The sequence below is a fragment of the Mytilus californianus genome, unplaced genomic scaffold, assembly GCF_021869535.1.
Source record: "Mytilus californianus isolate M0D057914Y unplaced genomic scaffold, xbMytCali1.0.p SCAF_1, whole genome shotgun sequence".
Taxonomy (NCBI): Eukaryota; Metazoa; Mollusca; class Bivalvia; order Mytilida; family Mytilidae; genus Mytilus; species Mytilus californianus.
Window position 1 is genome coordinate 62,834,947 of NW_026262581.1, and position 20,475 is coordinate 62,855,421.

The window sequence follows — 20,475 nt, forward strand, 5'->3', positions numbered from 1 at the left end:
GTACTAAATTATATAGGCTTTCTATCACGTCCGCGTTCTGATATCTATTCATAATTACTTCACTTCAGGCACAGTGGTAATCGACAAAACGTTTAAAGGAGGATGTTTTATTATTCCCATTAAAAGAGCTCACAATGAACTTATTAATACAATGTATATCATTATTTTTTACAAATAATACACAAAAAAACAATATACATAGCTACAATAGTATATAAACATTAAAACGCCACAGTTTTTAAAATTAGAACTACACTTGTAGATAATATTTTTGTATCTACTTTTTTGGAAATAAAATTGTCCGCTTGTAGAGAAAAATAAATAAAAACTACATATTGAATATAACCACGTGGCCCGTCTGTATGCATGCAGATAGGTCTGCATAAATTAAATTAAATACAAAAGAAAACCTTAGACTGGTTGTGTATACACGTAAGACACCTCGGGTTTGGTGCCCCTGCCATAGTTAATTAATTCTATAAAGTATGCCATTATAGTGTTCTTCCAGATTGAAATAAACAATTAATTTCCCCATAGGCGACAATGATAGCCTTTTCCGAGATACAGTCTATAGAAAGTTGATTTTTTTAACGAAACCTTGCTAGAATTAAAGAAAAGTTATTAGGACAGTATTTTTTGGTCCAAAAAATAGAGGTTCGCGTAGCTTTTCTGAGCGTAATTTGTACTTATCTCCCATGTCTATCACTTTTGCACTTAAAAATACGTGTCTCATCCTAGCGTTTAAAAGACATCTCAGTTCCGTTAGGGCTAAGGAAAATAATTTATTTGGCCTTTGGTATAATGCAGAATCCACGAAGGTTCTCATAACAAAAAATAACGGGCGCACATATCAACCAATCAGGATTAGCTGTACTATACGCCCATAAAATCTAATGTTTTTTTGTAACCTCCAAGCTTTAACAAAAGGCAGTTAACTTACCTTATGCAGCTTGAATGAAAAAATGAGCTCGTCAAACTATCTATAATTTTCTATATATTTAAAAAAAACAAGAGGCTCTCAAGGGCCTGTATCGCTCACCTGTTATTCTTTTGCTTAAATCTTTCGTCAATGATTATTTTTGCTTTTCAATATATATTAATGAGTGGCTTAAAAATGCCATTTATATTTTCATTGTATCTGTCATATTTTCTTCAAAAGCAAATAAATGCATTTTACCCATATGTTCCATTTTAGCCATAGTGTCTATGTTTCTTGACGCACAAGGAAATAAAATACAAAATTTATACTAGATTCATTTGAGAAGATTTTTAAAGTTAAAAAACATAAACAACGGGTGTAACATTGTCCTTAAAGGGCAATAACTCCTTGAGGGGTCAATTGACAATTTTGGTCATATAAAAACTTTTTTGTAGATCTTACTTTGCTGAACATTTTTGCTGTTTACAGTTTATCTTTATCTTCAATAATATTCAAGATAATAACACAAAACTGCAAAATTTTCTTAAAATAACCAATTAAGTGGCAGCAATCCAACAATGTGTTGTTCGGTTTGTCTGAAAATTTCAGGGCTGATAGATCTTGACCTTTTGAATATTTTTACCGCGTGTCAGATTTGCTCTAAAAGCTTTTGTTTTTGAGATATAAGCCAAAAACTGCATTTGACCCCTATGTTCTATTTTTAGCCTGGCGGCCATGTTTGTCGATGGATCAAAACTTCGGATATAATGCATAAACTAGATACCCTAAGGAACATTTAGTTAAAGTTTTAAGGTATTTGGCCCAGTAGTTTCAGAAGAGAAGATTTTTGAAATAGTTTTCGACGACAGACGACGCCGACGACGACGACAGACGCCAAGTGATGGCATAAGCTTACATGGGGCCCTTAGGGCCCCGGTGAGCTAAAAAACTTGCGGACAGGCATGCCCCAATTATGTGTATTAACATCTTACAGAATGTTAAAGCTGTACCTGGTATTTATTAAAATTTCACAAAAATCAAAATCCTATGGACATGCACACATATATGTTTTAATATAACGATTATCGAATACATTTATAATACGTCTAGCCGAGGTATTTTCTTTGATATAAGAATACACTAGATGATTTCCGCGAAATCGCGGTTAATTGGGTAAGTGTTGAAACAAAGAGTGTGGACACAGTAATAAGGTAGACACAATAAGGATTTGGATACGGCATTTAATTCTATTTTTTAAAAGAGATGAAAGTGAGGAACTTTATGCCAAAGATCCCATTAATCTCGGTTGGAAAATAAAAATATCAAATACCATAAGAAAAGTGTGGCAAAGTGTAATTTTCAGTAGTATTTTACCCTTTTAACTCTATAACCGTATGAGATATGTAAAATCCGTTGACATTTCCAAAAGGGATCAAAATGAATAACACAATGGAAAAAATTCCATCTAAATTGGATGAAAAATAAAATCTATACCACTTCCAGTGGCGGATCAAGAGGGGGGCCATTGACTGCCTTAGAGGACAGTCATGTATGCTTCAGTGATTCCCTATATAATCAACCAAATTTTTCCCACAAAAAGGGGGAGCGGGCCCCCTGCCCCACCCCCTAAATTCGCCTCTGGCTTCATCAGGAATCAACCCCTCTTGTATCTCAGAAACCATTGACGATTCTCCAAATCAGAAAATTATGTCAAACTTTCTTAGCTCTTGGAAAAGTCGTGTCATTTAAAAAAAGTAACCTTCTTCATTTCGGGGTAAAACTTAATTAGATCCGGGAATTTGTGAACTGAGAGTATTGCTAGGGATCATTATAATACTGAAAAATCGAATTGACATTTTTAAGGAGAACAAATCATTCTAGCTATTCCTAGTCCGATAATGTTTTGACGTGTGGCGATCTTGAATCCGAGTTGGCAATTTTTTTCAGGGATTGAAAGTCTCATATCCCTTTATTTATTCTAAATTTTCTAATTATGGTATTGCACAAGCTGGGCTATATCATGGATTCGAAGACCTTTAACGTCATTTTATAAAAAGGTATTATTTTCCTATATTCATGCCACACTTAAACCCTACTTTAGTTCGCACATGTATATATAATTTAAAACAAGTTTGAAAAAAAAATAACAAATAATTATAAATACTTGTGAACATTATACATAAGAATATGTGGTTTAAGTGCCAAAGAGACAACTACGCATCCAAGTCACAGCGAATTTAAGCTAACAATTATAGGTCAAAGTACGGCCTTCGACACGGAGCCTTCTTTAGCTCACACAAAACAGCAACTTTAAAGGGTCCCAAAATTACCAGTGTACAACAATTCAAACAGTAAAACTAACGGTCTAATCTATAATTTACAAAACGAGAAACAAGAAACATCTATGAAACTCACAAACAAACGACATTCACTGACCAACAGGCTCCTGACTTGGGACAGGTGCATATTATAAGTTATATGGTTCGCTACTGACCCCCTACGGATCCATAGAGGGTTAGTAAAATCCATAGGGGGTGAGGCCGAATGCCGAATCTCCTATGGATTTTATTCACCCTCTATGTTCCGTAGGGGTCAGTAGTTAACCGTATAACGAATTTATCGCCCGCGAGACTTTTTTCCGTTGTGTTTTGTAGAGAAATAAACAATAAAACACAACAACATTAATAGATGACGTCACTATTAACAGTAGACGTGACGTCATGAACCCCCTATGAAATTTACTAACCCCCTACGGATCCATAGGGGGTCACTACGTGACGGCGTTAAACCAATTTCAACGTGATAATTTACCGGCGGTGCGCTAAAATATAGCAAGTTTTGAACGTTTTAGGTGTAATACCACCATTGATTTTCCCCTATTAGTCTTTGTTAAATTTGCACTTTTCAAAAAAATTATCTGCATAATTTATCTTTGTTTCAAATATAGAAATACTTGGCATGAGTAAAGTTTTATCCTGTCCAGTACAGTAGAAAAAAATTTACATAACATTTCATTGCATATAGGAAAATAACCATCACTGGAAGTTAACCAATCAAATTTTCCCCCTTTTTTAACCTGTGTACAAGCTTTAGTAACCATGTAACCTCAAGTTTCCAAAATATTCTATAGAAACCCCAAATAAAAAAACAATGGTGCTTTGAAATACCCAAGAAATATGCTTATGACCCAGATATGTTTTACTGCAATGAAATGTAGGATCAATTACCTACAACTGTCAAATTCAAGGGAATATTTTTTCCGACCTATTTTCGTATGACGTACTATGATTTGGTGGTATTACACCTTAACAGGCGCCAACCCTCGCCCTTACCTAAAAAGTAGTATATGTATGACATTTCAACACGAAAAAAAGCACTATAAAATATTAATTGAATATAGTGGCTTAAGGTGGTACCCAACACCTTGACTAATATTAATTTGGCTCGTTTAATTTTCATAAAATTTTGACAAAATGTTTACTTTGACCCTTTGACAAAAATATAAAAATTTCAAAAAATTTGAACCAACCACTTTATCAGAAAAATTTCTTTGGTTATATAGCAGTTTGACAAACACTAATTTTGATCATTGAGAAGCTTAATATTTCCTTAACAATACAACGTAATTAAAACGTTTAGCTGATTTTTACAGAGTTATCTCCCTGTAGTGTTAGGTACCACCTTAACTCTATCAAAAAGACGTGAATTACACAAAAACATGTGCATATAAAACAAAGACGTACATGTAGTAATAAATCAAGACGCATGAAGCAACTGTTATCTGTTTAGAGAGTTCCATTCTTTAATAGTATTGAATTCTCTATTAGATCTATATTTTAATAAAAGTTTCATATCTTGAATATTGAAAACGGGTTTATCTACTTGCATTAATATTGATGTAAAAATATCCGGTTCGGTTTTTTTCTAGATATGAAAAAAAAACCAACTCTGTTACACTTAAACAATTCAGTGAAAAATTAAAAGTGTCACATGGTGCCTCCTTATGTCGTCTGAATTGCAATGTATGTATTTTTTCTGTAATTTATATATTCGCCATCCGTAATAATTATTTATATGTTTATTTGGCATGCCATACTCGACAGAAGTGCGTACGTGAAAGAAATCACTCTTCACCAAAAACTTCAACGGATATTACATTTCACGCACGGAGGTTACATTTCGACTATTTCGTCTTTTATAAAACATAATACGTCTATCTGAAGAGAGAAGTATTAGAATTAAATGTTGACACCGATATCAATCTGTTGGGTGTAGAATTCATTTTCAAAATTAGTGTTTGTTTAAAAAACAGAGTCTGAGATTACATGCTGAACAATTTTTTGCATTTTTCACCTTTGTTTCAAGACTGATAATTTGGAATAAATGACCATTGATATAAACAAAATTATTTAAGGTAAACTTATAACTCATATCACACTCTATATTGTGCTAAATATTTTGTCAAGCTTGGGTCTTTTATCCGTTCACGGAAATTACAGGTTTACGAAGAAAACATTATTACGGCCAGTACGATCACTATAGTAGTGCAATATGTACTTAACTTAATAAAAATAAAGAAACATAACATCTCATATAAAAGTATAAAAAGCTACATTTATAAAAAAACTGGGCTGGATGGAATCATATTTTGGAGGAATAGTCCTTGGAAACGGGTTTTAACATTCATTAGACTTCAAATGACAATTTTTATTTAGCTTTTTTTTTCAGTTGTCAAATTTTTTCAGTTTGAATTTTTTTTTAAATTCTTTTCTTGACTTCTGTGAATCAGATGAGCGATTACAGGCTCCTTGGAGCCTCTGGTAAAAAATCATTAACCAATCACCAATCAATAATTCAATAATATTTGTTTAAATTTTAATAATATAATTGCCGATTACATGCCGTATAGATAATTTCGGAAGTTGCTGCGTTTAGAAAAATAAAAGCACTTGTTCAAATCTGCTCAAAATCGAATGGAAAATCGTATCGTGTGAACAGAACGCTGTACGATTTACCTGTGCGACGGTATCAAGTCGGATGGAAAATCGAACGGAAAATCTTATCATGTAAACGCACCTTTACATTCACTCTGTGGTTAAAGTTTTTAAAATTTTAACAACTTTCTTAAATTATCCTGGATTTGTACCACACTTGGACAGAAGCTTGTTTATGATCAAAAGCTAGTATCTAGAAGGAAATTTTGATAAAATTTTGTTCCATTTTTCCGTATTTTACTTATAAATGGACTTAGTTTTTCTTCCAGTCAACATTACATACATTCTGCAGTTTAAGTTTTTAAAACATTTATTAGATTCATAAATTATCCTGGATTTTTACCAAACTTGGACAGAAGCTACTTACAATCAAAAGATAGTATAGAGAGGAATATTTTTATTATTTTTTTCCTCATTTTTGTTGAGCCTGCGATTAACAGCAAAAGTAGGCGAGACACTGGGTTCTGCGGAACCCTTACGAATTTTTTACTGACAAATCCAACATTAAATATATTAGTACATAACTTCGGATCCATCCAATCATTTTATAATACACAATTAATACGGAAAATACGGCATAAAAAATGTCCAACCCTTACACTTTAACTATAAAATATACATGCCCCACGTCAGGAACCGTTTAAAAAGTGCATTTTACACTTATTTTATGTTTTTTAGTCAAAAATAGATAAAAAAAAAAAAAACTTTACATACTCCGCCCCTTTCCAAAATCCTGAATCCGCCCCTGATATTTCCCATAAATTGATAAATACACATTTTCTTTTTTCTCCTAGTAAAGATTTATGGTGAATTCAATCTGTTTTCCTTAAAGGATGTGTCTTTTCAATGCATTTTGGTTTATTTAAATTCAATGGAGCATGACTAAAGAGTTCATGCTACTGAAGTTAGTTAAGCGTGTTAAAGAGTTGCACAAAATATTCTGCCAAAAATGTAATACAGGAATGCTGATCGCATTTTAAATATAAATTATAAAATTACACATTTACTAGTAATCCTGAAATCTAACATCTGAACAGAGTCAAGTCCCGGAGTAACTGATACATAAGAAGCTGAGGCTCATATTGTACTTGATGACTCTGCACATTTAATAACTTTTGCAATAACTATCTGAGAGGTCTGCCAGGCCTGTTTAAAGACAAAAGTTCAATCACAAAAATACTGAACTCCGAGGAAAATTCAAAACGGAAAGTCCCTAATCAAATGGCAAAATCAAAAGCACAAACACATCAAACGAATGGACAACTGTCATATTCCTGACTTGGTACAGGCATTTTCTTATGTAGAAAATTGTGGATTGAACCTGATTTTATAGCGCCAAACCTCTCCCTTGTATGACAGTCGCATCAAATTCCATTATACTGACAACGATGCGTGAATAAAACAAACAGACAAAAGGTATAAATGTCAAAATAGGGGTACAGCAGTCAACACCGTGTCACAATCTTAATCACAACAAAAACAAACAAATATTTAACAAAAAAGCATATATCACATTTAACAACCTCGTTCATTGCTTACTTATTTTTATACGACCGCATAAAAATTTGGCGGTCGTATATTGGTATGATGTTGTCGTCGGCAGCGGCGGCGGCGGCGTCGGCGGCGTCGTCCGAAGACACATTGGTTTTCGCACTCTTACTTTAGTTTAAGTGAATGGATCTCTATGAAATTTTACCATAAGGTTCAATACCACAAAAGGAAGGTTGGGATTGATTTTAGGGGTTATGGTACCAACAGTTAAGGAATTAGGGGCCAAAAATAAGCATTTTTGTAACTTTCAGACATAACTTGTGTGTTAGTGTATGGATCTCTCTGACGTTGTATCACAAGGTTCCATATCACAAAGGGAATGCTGGGATTGATTTTGGGGGTAATTACCTCAAAATTTTAGGAATTAGGGACAAAAAAAGGGGCAAAAAAAAGCATGTTTCTAGTTTCATGACAATAACTTGTGTGTAAGTGTATGGATCTTTCTGAAATTGTACTACAAGGTTCCATATCACAATGGGAAAGCTGGGTTTGAGTTTGGGGGTAATTGCCCTAAAAGTGTAGGAATTTGGGGCCAAAAGGGGGCAAAAAAAAAGCATTTTTTTAGTTTCCAGACAATAACTTGTGTTCAAGTGTATGGATCTATCTGAAATTGTACTGTAAGGTACCATACTACAAAGCGAAGGCTGGGATTGAGTTTGGGGGTAATGAATCATAAGGGGGTTCCAAAAAATTTTTTTGAGGGGGGGAATTTTTTGTTTCCTTTTTTTCCTTTTTTTTTCTTTAAAATTTTCCATTTTAAATTGGTTATTTCTGATTTATATATAAAAGCAAATAATAATGATATGGTGTGAATAGGTAAATTAAATTTGTTTAAATTCTTAGACCACATTCCTTCTGTGACAGAAACCTATGCTGTGTCAAATATTTAATCACAATCCAAATTCAGAGCTGTATCAAGCTTGAATGTTGTGTCCATACCTGCCCCAACTGTTCAGGGTTCGACCTCTGCGGTCGTATCAAGCTGCGCCCAGCGGCGCATTTTATTGTATTTTATTTATGTAATTTCCGCCACTTATATAATGTAGCCTTGATTTTCCTGTAAAATTCAATTCCCCCCTCACAAACTCCTTGTATTAATTGTTAATTTGTTCTCGTCCTGAAAATTCATGATATATTTGCCACTGGACGTTAAAATGAAGATAACACTTTATGAATCAGAATGATCAAGCCCAAAGTTTAAGAAAGCTACACTCAATTGAATTTTACCTGAAACTGAAAGACAGGATTACCAATAAAACCCGAAGTTTAATATCAAGATGCTAGTATAAGTACTTAATAAGCACACAAAAATATGTGAATAATTCCAGTGATTGAAGCATCATTAAGGGACAGAGTTTCATATTTTACCTGAAAGTTAAATCAGTTGTCCTAACACAACAGCATACCAAATGTCAATAGCTTTTAAAATATACGGGCTGTTTTGTGCGTCTGAAGCTCTTTTCCAGATTAACCTTCAACACGAACGTTCAAACCCTAAACATTTGACAGACAGGGATATACAATTACAAAGCCAAATTCATCCAAGGTCAATTTTGCCCCAGAGAGTTGGAACCTTAGTTTCTAAGTGATTGCTTAATTCATCAACGGAGAATTTTAGAACAAAATATGTAATAATTTATGTCAGTACTGAAACACTAGCTAATGAGCTGATGATACCCTCGGAGACTACCAGCACACCAGTAGTGGTATCGACTCATTACTAGTAAGTGAAAATAACATTTTATAAATTTCGTGCGTCCGAAATTAGAAACGTATCTTATAAAAAATGTTTTATCATTTGATCTATGTAGAAATCTTAGGAGTCTCTAATGAAGGATTGGGATGCAGCATACCATATTCTCCATACAGATGAAATTCATGGATGCCTATACGTACAAGAGCATATTATTAACCAATGTCCTTTCATACAAGATTCTTCATAAATGTATTTGATGAGGGTAAATTAGATATTTAAATCCCGTGAACATAACTGAGGGGATGAGAACTCATTTACTACCTACATGTAAAGTTTTTGTGGTGCATCCGGATGTTAATGCCCCTGTATACAAGATATCAAGGTGAACTATAAGTGCTTTAATTGAAACCTTATTAGAAAACTTTACATTTAGTGTTGATGAAATCGTCAACGGAAAATTAACACCAACAACGCCTCGCCTTGTGATTATAGTTTAGACACAACACGATGATATGTCTCAGTACTGAGATTCAGTACCAATCATTTCAATAAAATCCAATACCAAAGGGTCTAGATAAAAAAATAATAAAGGCACGCCAAATTATAACAACAAAAGCATAAGTAAGTGATGGTTCAAGAAATGCGTAAATTAAAATGAAATGAAATAAGTAAACAGTATATTTTAAGTTTACTGTTCAATGTGAATCTTTAGTATTATCAATGTTTCATATCTTTGACACATGCAGAATATATGAGTACAAAGTAATCGTTTACAATAAACTATTGTGTGTTTTATGTCTTCAAAATTAAAGCCTTTCTTAGACTTACCTAGACTTAGAAGGTGTTGTACCGGTAAGTGAGTTGAAATAACCCTGTATCATGTTCAACGATGCATTAATAAATCATAGTTCACAATAATTTGGTTACAGAAATACAATTTAACATAACACGTCTGTTTTTAAATTATGCATCTGAATATTATCAGATTTTTATTATTTGTAAAATAAGACATATTCGAACTTATTTCTAAGTATATATAATAAGTATGTTACCGAAATTTCTAGCAATAAACCTAATTCTAGGCACATCATGATTAATCGCAGAGGGATTTGCGAATAAACAGTTATAAAGATGTGTAGTAAAACAGATGATACATACTATATTTATAATGGGAAAATGGAAAAATTGAATGTAATCATTTTCTTTTCAAATACCTGAAATAGCCAATAATAATCCAAAAATAAACGGGAAACCCCACTATTATTACAAAAATATCCACAATACAAACTTCTTGTTTTCATCTGTAAATAGTATATAAATATCTGAATATCACATAAAATTGTCATTTATACAAATATAAATATAACGGAAAGCACTTTTTTTTCTGTTCAAGCATCTCTGCAAAACATTTTCTTGATTGATATCATCATCAGAACTGAAAGAATCAACATCTTCGTACTGAAGAACGACCATACAGATGAACCTGCAACAAGATAAAATGTTCATGCTAACTTATATAATGATTATTGAGTTACAGTAATATATGATCTTTCGGTTGACTGTAGGTTTCTTATCGGCATAAGATTGTGAGGCTGGTTGGTTTATTATTTTCGACTTGTTTATCTTCAATGTAAGAACTGAAAATATTTCTATTGAAACACAATTTGCTTCTTTATTTTTTTTAAAAATTTTTATATGCAAAGTGAAAACTTTGTAGATTTAGTATGTTTATCAAGGTGTTGCATAAAACAAACTTAAAAGTTACTTTACATTTGTGTATTCATACCTTTGAAATTGAATTTTAAAACGTGAAAGAATATAATGTACAATACATTAGATGTGTGATATAACAAATGGGAAAGATATACTTACTGCCTGATCCAAGATTATTTGAAAGACTTGATTGTGTCGTTGTAGAAGAATTTGAACTCATACTAGACGATGTTTGGGTCGTTTGTTGAGAAGATACGGGATATACAGAACTTGAAGTTGACGATGAAGTTACTGTTGTAGAACTAGAAGCTGTAGATGACAGCTTAGGTTGAACCAATGAAGCTCCATTTATACTGTTTGATGCTGGTGTAATCGGTGTATTTTGGATTGACTGAGAAGTGGTTTGAAGAGATACAAAGCCACTAACTATTAATGACTGCGTTGTTTGTATTACAGTAGGTCCGTTTACACTGCTCGATGTAGGTGTAATCGGTGTATTTTGAATAATTTGAGACGTAATGTGGAGAGGTATTGATGTTGTAATAGCAAGTGTCTGGCTATTATGCACAATAGGCGTTCCAGTTATGCTACTGAATGCTGGTATAGTCTGTGTATTTTGAATATGCTGAGAAATACTTTGAGGAAGTATTGAAGTTGTCAAAGCAGGTCCCTGGCTATTACCCATAACAAATGATCCAACAATGCCACTGAATGCTTGTGTGGTTTGTGTATAATGAATAACCTGTGACATACTTTGTTTAGCTATTGAGCTCGTAATAGCATGCACCTGGCTATTTTGCATCAGAGGAGATCCATTAATGCTGCTAAATGCTGGTATTGTTGGTGTATTTTGGATAACATGAGACATAGTTTGTTGAGGTACTGAAGTTGTCAAAGCAGGTGCATGGCTATTACCCATAATAGGTGATCCGATAATGCTACTGAATGCTTGATTGGTTTGTGTATTATGAATAACCTGAGACATACTTTGTTGAGTTATTGAGCTCGTAATAGCATGCACCTGGCTATTTTGCATCAGAGGAGATCCATTAATGCTGCTAACTGCTGTCGTAATTGGTGTTGTCTGGATTGGATGCATTACTGACAGCCCATTGTAATTGCTTGATGCAGGTAGCATACTGTTGCTTTGAATAAATTGTGTGGTTATTTGTTGTAATCCATTTGTACTTTGTATTGGAATGCTACGGGAAACTGAAATTGTGCTATGCGAAGGCTGTATATTAGATTGTTGCATATAGTTGCTTGATGTCAGGTGTGAGGGATTCATTCCCACGTAGTTATTTGATGGCAATTGCAATATACTCATAGTTGACTGAAGTACCATATTGGAATTCATTGATGTTGGTTGAATGTTGTAAACAGAAGATGGAGAATACATCAAAGTATTTAGTACAGACGTTGATGACATGTGACCTGCAAAATATCAAACAGTCATTACGTTCATTGAAGCTAAAAAAAAATTGGTTGGCGGAAAGTTAATCATGTGAATTCCATAGTTCGACTCTTCATAATTTAATAAAGAGCAAAATAAATAAGTTATTTGCTTATTTGGTCATTCCCTTTCCCTTTAGGAATAAAGATGAAATATTCAGTTTAAGTAATAATGGCATGTTTTTCAAATATCAAATGTTGATTTATGTACAAATTTAATGTAATTGCTCTAGTGTAATGAGTGTTTGTCGAATGTTGACTATAGCCACACATTTTAGTATAAAGCAACACTTCAAAGAGTTGGGATATCATTTAAATTTTTATGATAAACGTTATTCATAACGGTATGTTCTCTTACATATATAATTAGTAATCTTTGCAAAACCAACTATGTTTTCCTTTGATAAGACATTACAGCATTCAGTTAGAAGTGGAATGTTATCACAGCTTTATATGAGTATTGTATGCAAAACCAACTATGTTTACCCTAATAAGACATGGCATCACTCCCGTTATAAGTGGAATTTTATCACAGCCTTATATGACTATTTTATCCGAACCAAACAATGTTTACTCTCTATAAGACATGACATCACTCCCGTTATAGTTGAAAGGTAAATAACGCTTTTTCTGCACCATATGATCATTTTGACAATAAATGTCTCTTCATTAATGCTCGAGGCCAAAATAGCTTATAGTCCAAAAAGGACAAAAGTAAAGCCGAAGCCGGACACTATAAGTGACACTTATCATGTGTTTGTCTTCTTATGAACACATTTAAACTTTTGAAACACACTGCTCAAAATCCAGAAAACCATCATCCAAGAACGAGTAACCACACACTATTTTACAGAGATACACAACCATGTACAACAGAACCATTTAACTACAAAAGTAATTACGTCTAGAGTAAGTGGCACGATTAGACTAATTCTTATGGAAATTTCATTTCAAAATAAAACAACATACTGTCGCATTCAACTGCTGCATCATCCATCTGATAGCACATTCCATTTGTTGTGTCGTTCTCGTTGACATAACAATCGAATGCATCCGTTTCGTTACCCATGCAAAAGACGCCATAGGCATTAGCCCGATTATATGACCAGTCGCGCGGCAGATATTTGGCTCCTCCTGACATTCCAAGCCCAAGATGTCTACATAAAACTCCAGCATCAATATCATCCCATTCATATGAACAGATAGTTTCAGTAGTTCCATTTTCAGTGTACAAAACCCTACCATCGGAATCGATATCTAGTGTACCATTCTTGTCATCTGAAATCAAATATAAAGTTAGTATACAAAGTAATGCATCAACTGTCGTTTACATATATGGGTGAATCTATTTGATTTTACCTAACAACCCTAATTAGCTAAATTAACAATATGTGCATATGGGCAAATGTTGATAGGTCATCGATGTAATCGGATATTTAAATTCAATCTTAGCAACACTAAGATGATAAAAATCAAACTTGACACGTTGTGTTTAAGCTTTTCAGATAGCAATGATGTTTCAAAAGGAAATATTCGCAAGTGTTTCTTATAAGGCCAATAATTGTCTATTGCCTCTCAGATAATGTAAGCATAAACAAGGGGGAATTAAAAGTAAAATTAGTTGCATATTCTATCCTAAACGTACACGAAAAAATTGACATTTAGAACCATTAATATTATATCAAACGACGGACTTTGCATTAAAAGAAGTAGACACACAACAATCAAATAATTATCAATCCTCTAATAACAATATTGTCCTGAACTTTCATCAAATACTTGCCACTGGACGTTAAGCAACCATTGAATCAGTCAATCAAATGGCAATATTAACGGTAAATTTTGAATCTTTTTTTAAGATGAAGCGATATATGTGTTTTTAAACATACCGAAAAAACCAGTCATCGGCTTTGAACTAGTGTAGCAATCAACTGCTGCATCATCCATCTGATAGCACATTCCATTTGTTGTGTCGTTCTCGTTGACATAACAATCGAAGGCATCCGTTTCGTTACCCATGCAAAAGACGCCATAGGCATTAGCCCGATTATATGACCAGTCGCGCGGCAGATATTTGGCTCCTCCTGACATTCCAAGCCCAAGATGTCTACATAAAACTCCAGCATCGATATCATCCCATTCATATGAACAGATAGTTTCAGTAGTTCCATTTTCAGTGTACAAAACCCTACCATCGGAATCGATATCTAGTGTACCATTCTTGTCATCTGAAATCAAATATAAAGTTACTATACAAAGTAATGCATCAACTGTTGTTTACATATATGGGTGAATCTATTTGATTTTACCTAACAACTCTAATTAGCTAAATTAAAAATCTGTGCATATGGGCAAACGTTGATAGGTCATCGATGTAATCGGATATTTAAATTCAATCTTAGCAATTCTAAGATGATAAAAATCAAACTTGACACGTTTTGTTTAAGCTTTTCAGATAGCAATGATGTTTTTAATGGAAATATTCGAACGCGTTTCTTATAAGACCGATAATTGTCTATTGCCTCTCAGATAATGTAAGAATAAACAAGGGGGCATTTAAAGGAAAAGCATTTGCATACTGTATCCTAAATGTACACCAAATATTTGACATTTAAAACTTTTAATATTATATCAAACGACGGACTTTGCATTAAAAGAAGTAGACACACAACAATCAAATAATTATCAATCATCTAATAACAATATCGTCCTGAACTTTCATGAAATACTTGCCACTGGACGTTAAGCAACCATTGAATCAGTCAATCAAATGACAATATTAACGGTAAATTTTGAATCTTTTTTTAAGTTGAAGCGATATATGTATTTTTAAACATACTGAAAAAACTAGTCATCGGCATTGTACTAGTGTAGCAATCAACTGCTGCATCATCCATCTGATAGCACATTCCATTTGTTGTGTCGTTCTCGTTGACATAACAATCGAAGGCATCCGTTTCGTTACCCATGCAAAAGACGCCATAGGCATTAGCCCGATTATATGACCAGTCGCGCGGCAGATATTTGGCTCCTCCTGACATTCCAAGCCCAAGATGTCTACATAAAACTCCAGCATCGATATCATCCCATTCATATGAACAGATAGTTTCAGTAGTTCCATTTTCAGTGTACAAAACCCTACCATCGGAAGTGATATCCAGTGTACCATTCTTGTCATCTGAAATCAAATATAAAGTTAGTATACAAAGTAATGCATCAACTGTCGTTTTCATATATGGGTGAATCTATTTAATTTTACCAAACAACCCTAATTAGCTAAATTAACAATTTGTGCATATGGGCAAACGTTGATAGGTCATCGATGTAATCGGATATTTGAATTCGATCTTATCAACACTAATAAATATGATAAAAATCAAACATGACACGTTTTGTTTAAGCTTTTCCGATAGCAATGATGATTTAAAAGTGAATATTCGAACGTTTTTCTTATAAGGCCTAAAGTTTTCTATTGCCTCTCAGATAATGCAAGAATAAACCAGGAGGAATTAAAACTAAAATTAGTTTTGTATTCTACCCTAAACGTTCACGAAATATTTGACATTTAGAACCATTAATATTATATCAAACGACGGACCTTGATATAAAAGAAGTAGACACACAACAATCAAATAATTATCAATCATCTACAGACAACATCGTCCTGAACTTTCATGAAATACTTGCCACTGGACGTTAAGCAACCAATCAATCAGTCAATCAAATGACAATATTAACGGTAAATTTTGAATCTTTTTTTAAGACGAAGCGATATATGTGTTTTTAAACATACCGAAAAAACCAGTCATCGGCATTGAACTAGTGTAGCAATCAACTGCTGCATCATCCATCTGATAGCACATTCCATTTGTTGTGTCGTTCTCGTTGACATAACAATCGAAGGCATCCGTTTCGTTACCCATGCAAAAGACGCCATAGGCATTAGCCCGATTATATGATAAGTCGTGCGGCAGATATTTGGCTCCTCCTGACATTCCAAGCCCAAGATGTCTACATAAAACTCCAGCATCGATATCATCCCATTCATATGAACAGATAGTTTCAGTAGTTCCATTTTCAGTGTACAAAACCCTACCATCGGAAGTGATATCCAGTGTACCATTCTTGTCATCTGAAATCAAATATAAAGTTAGTATACAAAGTAATGCATCAACTGTCGTTTTCATATATGGGTGAATCTATTTAATTTTACCAAACAACCCTAATTAGCTAAATTAACAATCTGTGCATATGGGCAAACGTTGATAGGTCATCGATGTAATCGGATATTTAAATTCGATCTTATCAACACTAATAAAGATGATAAAAATCAAACATGACACGTTTTGTTTAAGCTTTTCCGATAGCAATGATGATTTAAAAGTGAATATTCGAACGCTTTTCTTATAAGGCCTAAAGTTTTCTATTGCCTCTCAGATAATGCAAGAATAAACCAGGAGGAATTAAAACTAAAATTAGTTTTGTATTCTACCCTAAACGTTCACGAAATATTTGACATTTAGAACCATTAATATTATATCAAACGACGGACTTTGATATAAAAGAAGTAAACACACAACAATCAAATAATTATCAATCATCTACAGACAACATCGTCCTGAACTTTCATGAAATACTTGCCACTGGATGTTAAGCAACCAATCAATCAGTCAATCAAATGACAATATTAACGGTAAATTTTGAATCTTTTTTTAAGATGAAGCGATATATGTGTTTTTAAACATACCGAAAAAACCAGTCATCGGCATTGAACTAGTGTAGCAATCAACTGCTGCATCATCCATCTGATAGCACATTCCATTTGTTGTGTCGTTCTCGTTGACATAACAATCGAAGGCATCCGTTTCGTTACCCATGCAAAAGACGCCATAGGCATTAGCCCGATTATATGACCAGTCGCGCGGCAGATATTTGGCTCCTCCTGACATTCCAAGCCCAAGATGTCTACATAAAACTCCAGCATCGATATCATCCCATTCATATGAACAGATAGTTTCAGTAGTTCCATTTTCAGTGTACAAAACCCTACCATCGGAAGTGATATCCAGTGTACCATTCTTGTCATCTGAAATCAAATATAAAGTTAGTATACAAAGTAATGCATCAACTGTTGTTTTCATATATGGGTGAATCTATTTGATTTTACCTAACAACCCTAATTAGCTAAATTAACAGTCTGTGCATATGGGCAACGTTGATAGGTCATCGATGTAATCGGATATTTAAATTCGATCTTATCAACACTAAGATGACAAAAATCAAACTTGACACGTTTTGTTTAAGCTTTTCAGATAGCAATGATATTTTGAAATGGAATATTCGAACGCGTTTCTTATAAGTCCAATAGTTTTCTATTGTTTCTCAGATAATGTAAGAATAAACCAGGGGGAATTAAAAGTAAAATAAGTTGCATATTCTATCCTAAACGTACACCAAATATTTGACATTTAGAACCATTAATATTATATCAAACGACGGACTTTGCAATGAAAGAAGTAAACACACAACAATCAAATAATTATTAATCATCTAGACAACATCGTCCTGAACTTTCATGAAACACTTGCCACTGGACGTTAAGCAACCAATCAATCAGTCAATCAAATGACAATATTAACGGTAAATTTTGAATCTTTATTTAAGTTGAAGCGATATATGTATTTTTAAACATACTGAAAAAACTAGTCATCGGCATTGAACTAGTGTAGCAATCAACTGCCGCATCATCCATCTGATAGCACATTCCATTTGTTGTGTCGTTCTCGTTGACATAACAATCGAAGGCATCCGTTTCGTTACCCATGCAAAAGACGCCATAGGCATTAGCCCGATTATATGACCAGTCGCGCGGCAGATATTTGGCTCCTCCTGACATTCCAAGCCCAAGATGTCTACATAAAACTCCAGCATCGATATCATCCCATTCATATGAACAGATAGTTTCAGTAGTTCCATTTTCAGTGTACAAAACCCTACCATCGGAAGTGATATCCAGTGTACCATTCTTGTCATCTGAAATCAATTATAAAGTTAGTATACAAGGTAATGCATCAACTGTCGTTTTCATATACGGGTGAATCTATTTGATTTTACCTAACAACCCTAATTAGCTAAATTAACAATCTGTGCATATGGGCAAACGTTGATAGGTCATCGATGTAATCGGATATTTAAATTCAATCTTAGCAATTCTAAGATGATAAAAATCAAACTTGACACGTTTTGTTTAAGCTTTTCAGATAGCAATGATGTTTTTATAGGAAATATTCGAACGCGTTTCTTATAAGACCGATAATTGTCTATTGCCTCTCAGATAATGTAAGAATAAACAAGGGGGCATTAAAAGGAAAAGCATTTGCATACTGTATCCTAAATGTACACCAAATATTTGACATTTAAAACTTTTAATATTATATCAAACGACGGACTTTGCATTAAAAGAAGTAGACACACAACAATCAAATAATTATCAATCCTCTAACAATAATATCGTCCTGAACTTTCATGAAATTCTTGCCACTGGACGTTAAGCAACCAATCAATCAGTCAATCAAATGACAATATTAACGGTAAATTTTGAATATTTTTTAAGTTGAAGCGATATATGTATTTTTAAACATACTGAAAAAACTAGTCATCGGCATTGTACTAGTGTAGCAATCAACTGCTGCATCATCCATCTGATAGCACATTCCATTTGTTGTGTCGTTCTCGTTGACATAACAATCGAAGGCATCCGTTTCGTTACCCATGCAAAAGACGCCATAGGCATTAGCCCGATTATATGACCAGTCGCGCGGCAGATATTTGGCTCCTCCTGACATTCCAAGCCCAAGATGTCTACATAAAACTCCAGCATCGCTATCATCCCATTCATATGAACAGATAGTTTCAGTAGTTCCATTTTCAGTGTACAAAACCCTACCATCGGAAGTGATATCCAGTGTACCATTCTTGTCCTCTGAAATCAAATATAAAGTTAGTATACAAAGTAATGCATCAGCTGTCGTTTACATATATGGGTGAATCTATTTGATTTTACCTAACAACCCTAATTAGCTAAATTAACAATCTCTGCATATGGGCAAACGTTGATAGGTCATCGATGTAATCGGATATTTAAATTCAATCTTAGCAACACTAAATGATAAAAATCAGACTTGACACGTTGTGTTTAAGCTTTTCAGATAGCAATGATGTTTCAAAAGGAAATATTCGAACGCGTTTCTTATAAGGCCAATAATTCTCTATTGCCTCTCAGATAATGTAAGAATAAATAAGGGGGAATTAAAAATAAAATTAGCTGCATATCTTATCCTTAACGTAAACGAAAAAACTGACATTTAGAACCATTAATATTATATCAAACGACAGACTTTGCATTAAAAGAAGTAGACACACAACAATCAAATAATAATCAATCCTCTAATAATAATACCGTCCAGAACTTTCATGCTATACTTGCAACTGGACGTTAAGCAACCAATCAATCAGTCAGTCAAATGAAAATATTAACGGAAAGTTATTAATCTTTTTTTAAGTTGAAGCGATATATGTATTTTTAAACATACTGAAAAAACTAGTCATCGGCATTGTACTAGTGTAGCAATCAACTGCTGCATCATCCATCTGATAGCACATTCCATTTGTTGTGTCGTTCTCGTTGACATAACAATCGAAGGCATCCGTTTCGTTACCCATGCAAAAGACGCCATAGGCATTAGCCCGATTATATGACCAGTCGCGCGGCAGATACTTGGCTCCTCCTGACATTCCAAGCCCAAGATGTCTACATAAAACTCCAGCATCGATATCATCCCATTCATATGAACAGATAGTTTCAGTAGTTCCATTTTCAGTGTACAAAACCCTACCATCGGAAGTGATATCCAGTGTACCATTCTTGTCATCTGAAATCAAATATAGAGTTAGTATACAGAGTAATGCATCAACTGTCGTTTTCATATATGGGTGAATCTATTTGATTTTACCTAACAACCCTAATTAGCTAAATTAACAATCTGTGCATATGGGCAAACGTTGATAGGGCATCGATGTAATCGGATATTTAAATTCAATCTTAGCAATTCTAAGATGATAAAAATCAAACTTGACACGTTTTGTTTAAG

General features: G+C 33.8%; 1 protein-coding gene across 1 annotated transcript; it reads right to left on the reverse strand.

Annotated features, from left to right (window-relative positions):
* Window positions 1-10,113: 10,113 nt before the first annotated feature.
* On the reverse strand, window positions 10,114-19,098 carry LOC127725035 (scavenger receptor cysteine-rich type 1 protein M130-like). Its single transcript, XM_052231978.1, has 8 exons — window positions 18,996-19,098; window positions 17,073-17,411; window positions 16,119-16,457; window positions 15,165-15,503; window positions 14,542-14,553; window positions 13,295-13,603; window positions 11,033-12,307; window positions 10,114-10,643 (listed from the first exon to the last, which is right to left on the reverse strand). Exons 1-8 carry the CDS (start codon window positions 19,096-19,098, stop codon window positions 10,549-10,551), a joined length of 2,811 nt encoding a protein of 936 aa, XP_052087938.1. The 3' UTR covers window positions 10,114-10,548.
* Between the last annotated feature and the right edge of the window lie 1,377 nt (window positions 19,099-20,475).

Excerpts from the sequence above, each read along its gene's own strand:
- LOC127725035 (XM_052231978.1), bottom strand. The coding sequence starts at position 19,098 with ATGGGTAACGAAACGGATGCCTTCGATTGTTATGTCAACGAGAACGAC. Across the intron at positions 15,504-16,118 it reads GCCGATGACTGGTTTTTTCG|ATGACAAGAATGGTACACTG; the intron begins GTATGTTTAAAA and ends ATTTGATTTCAG. Across the intron at positions 12,308-13,294 it reads TGCAGCAGTTGAATGCGACA|GTCACATGTCATCAACGTCT; the intron begins GTATGTTGTTTT and ends GATATTTTGCAG.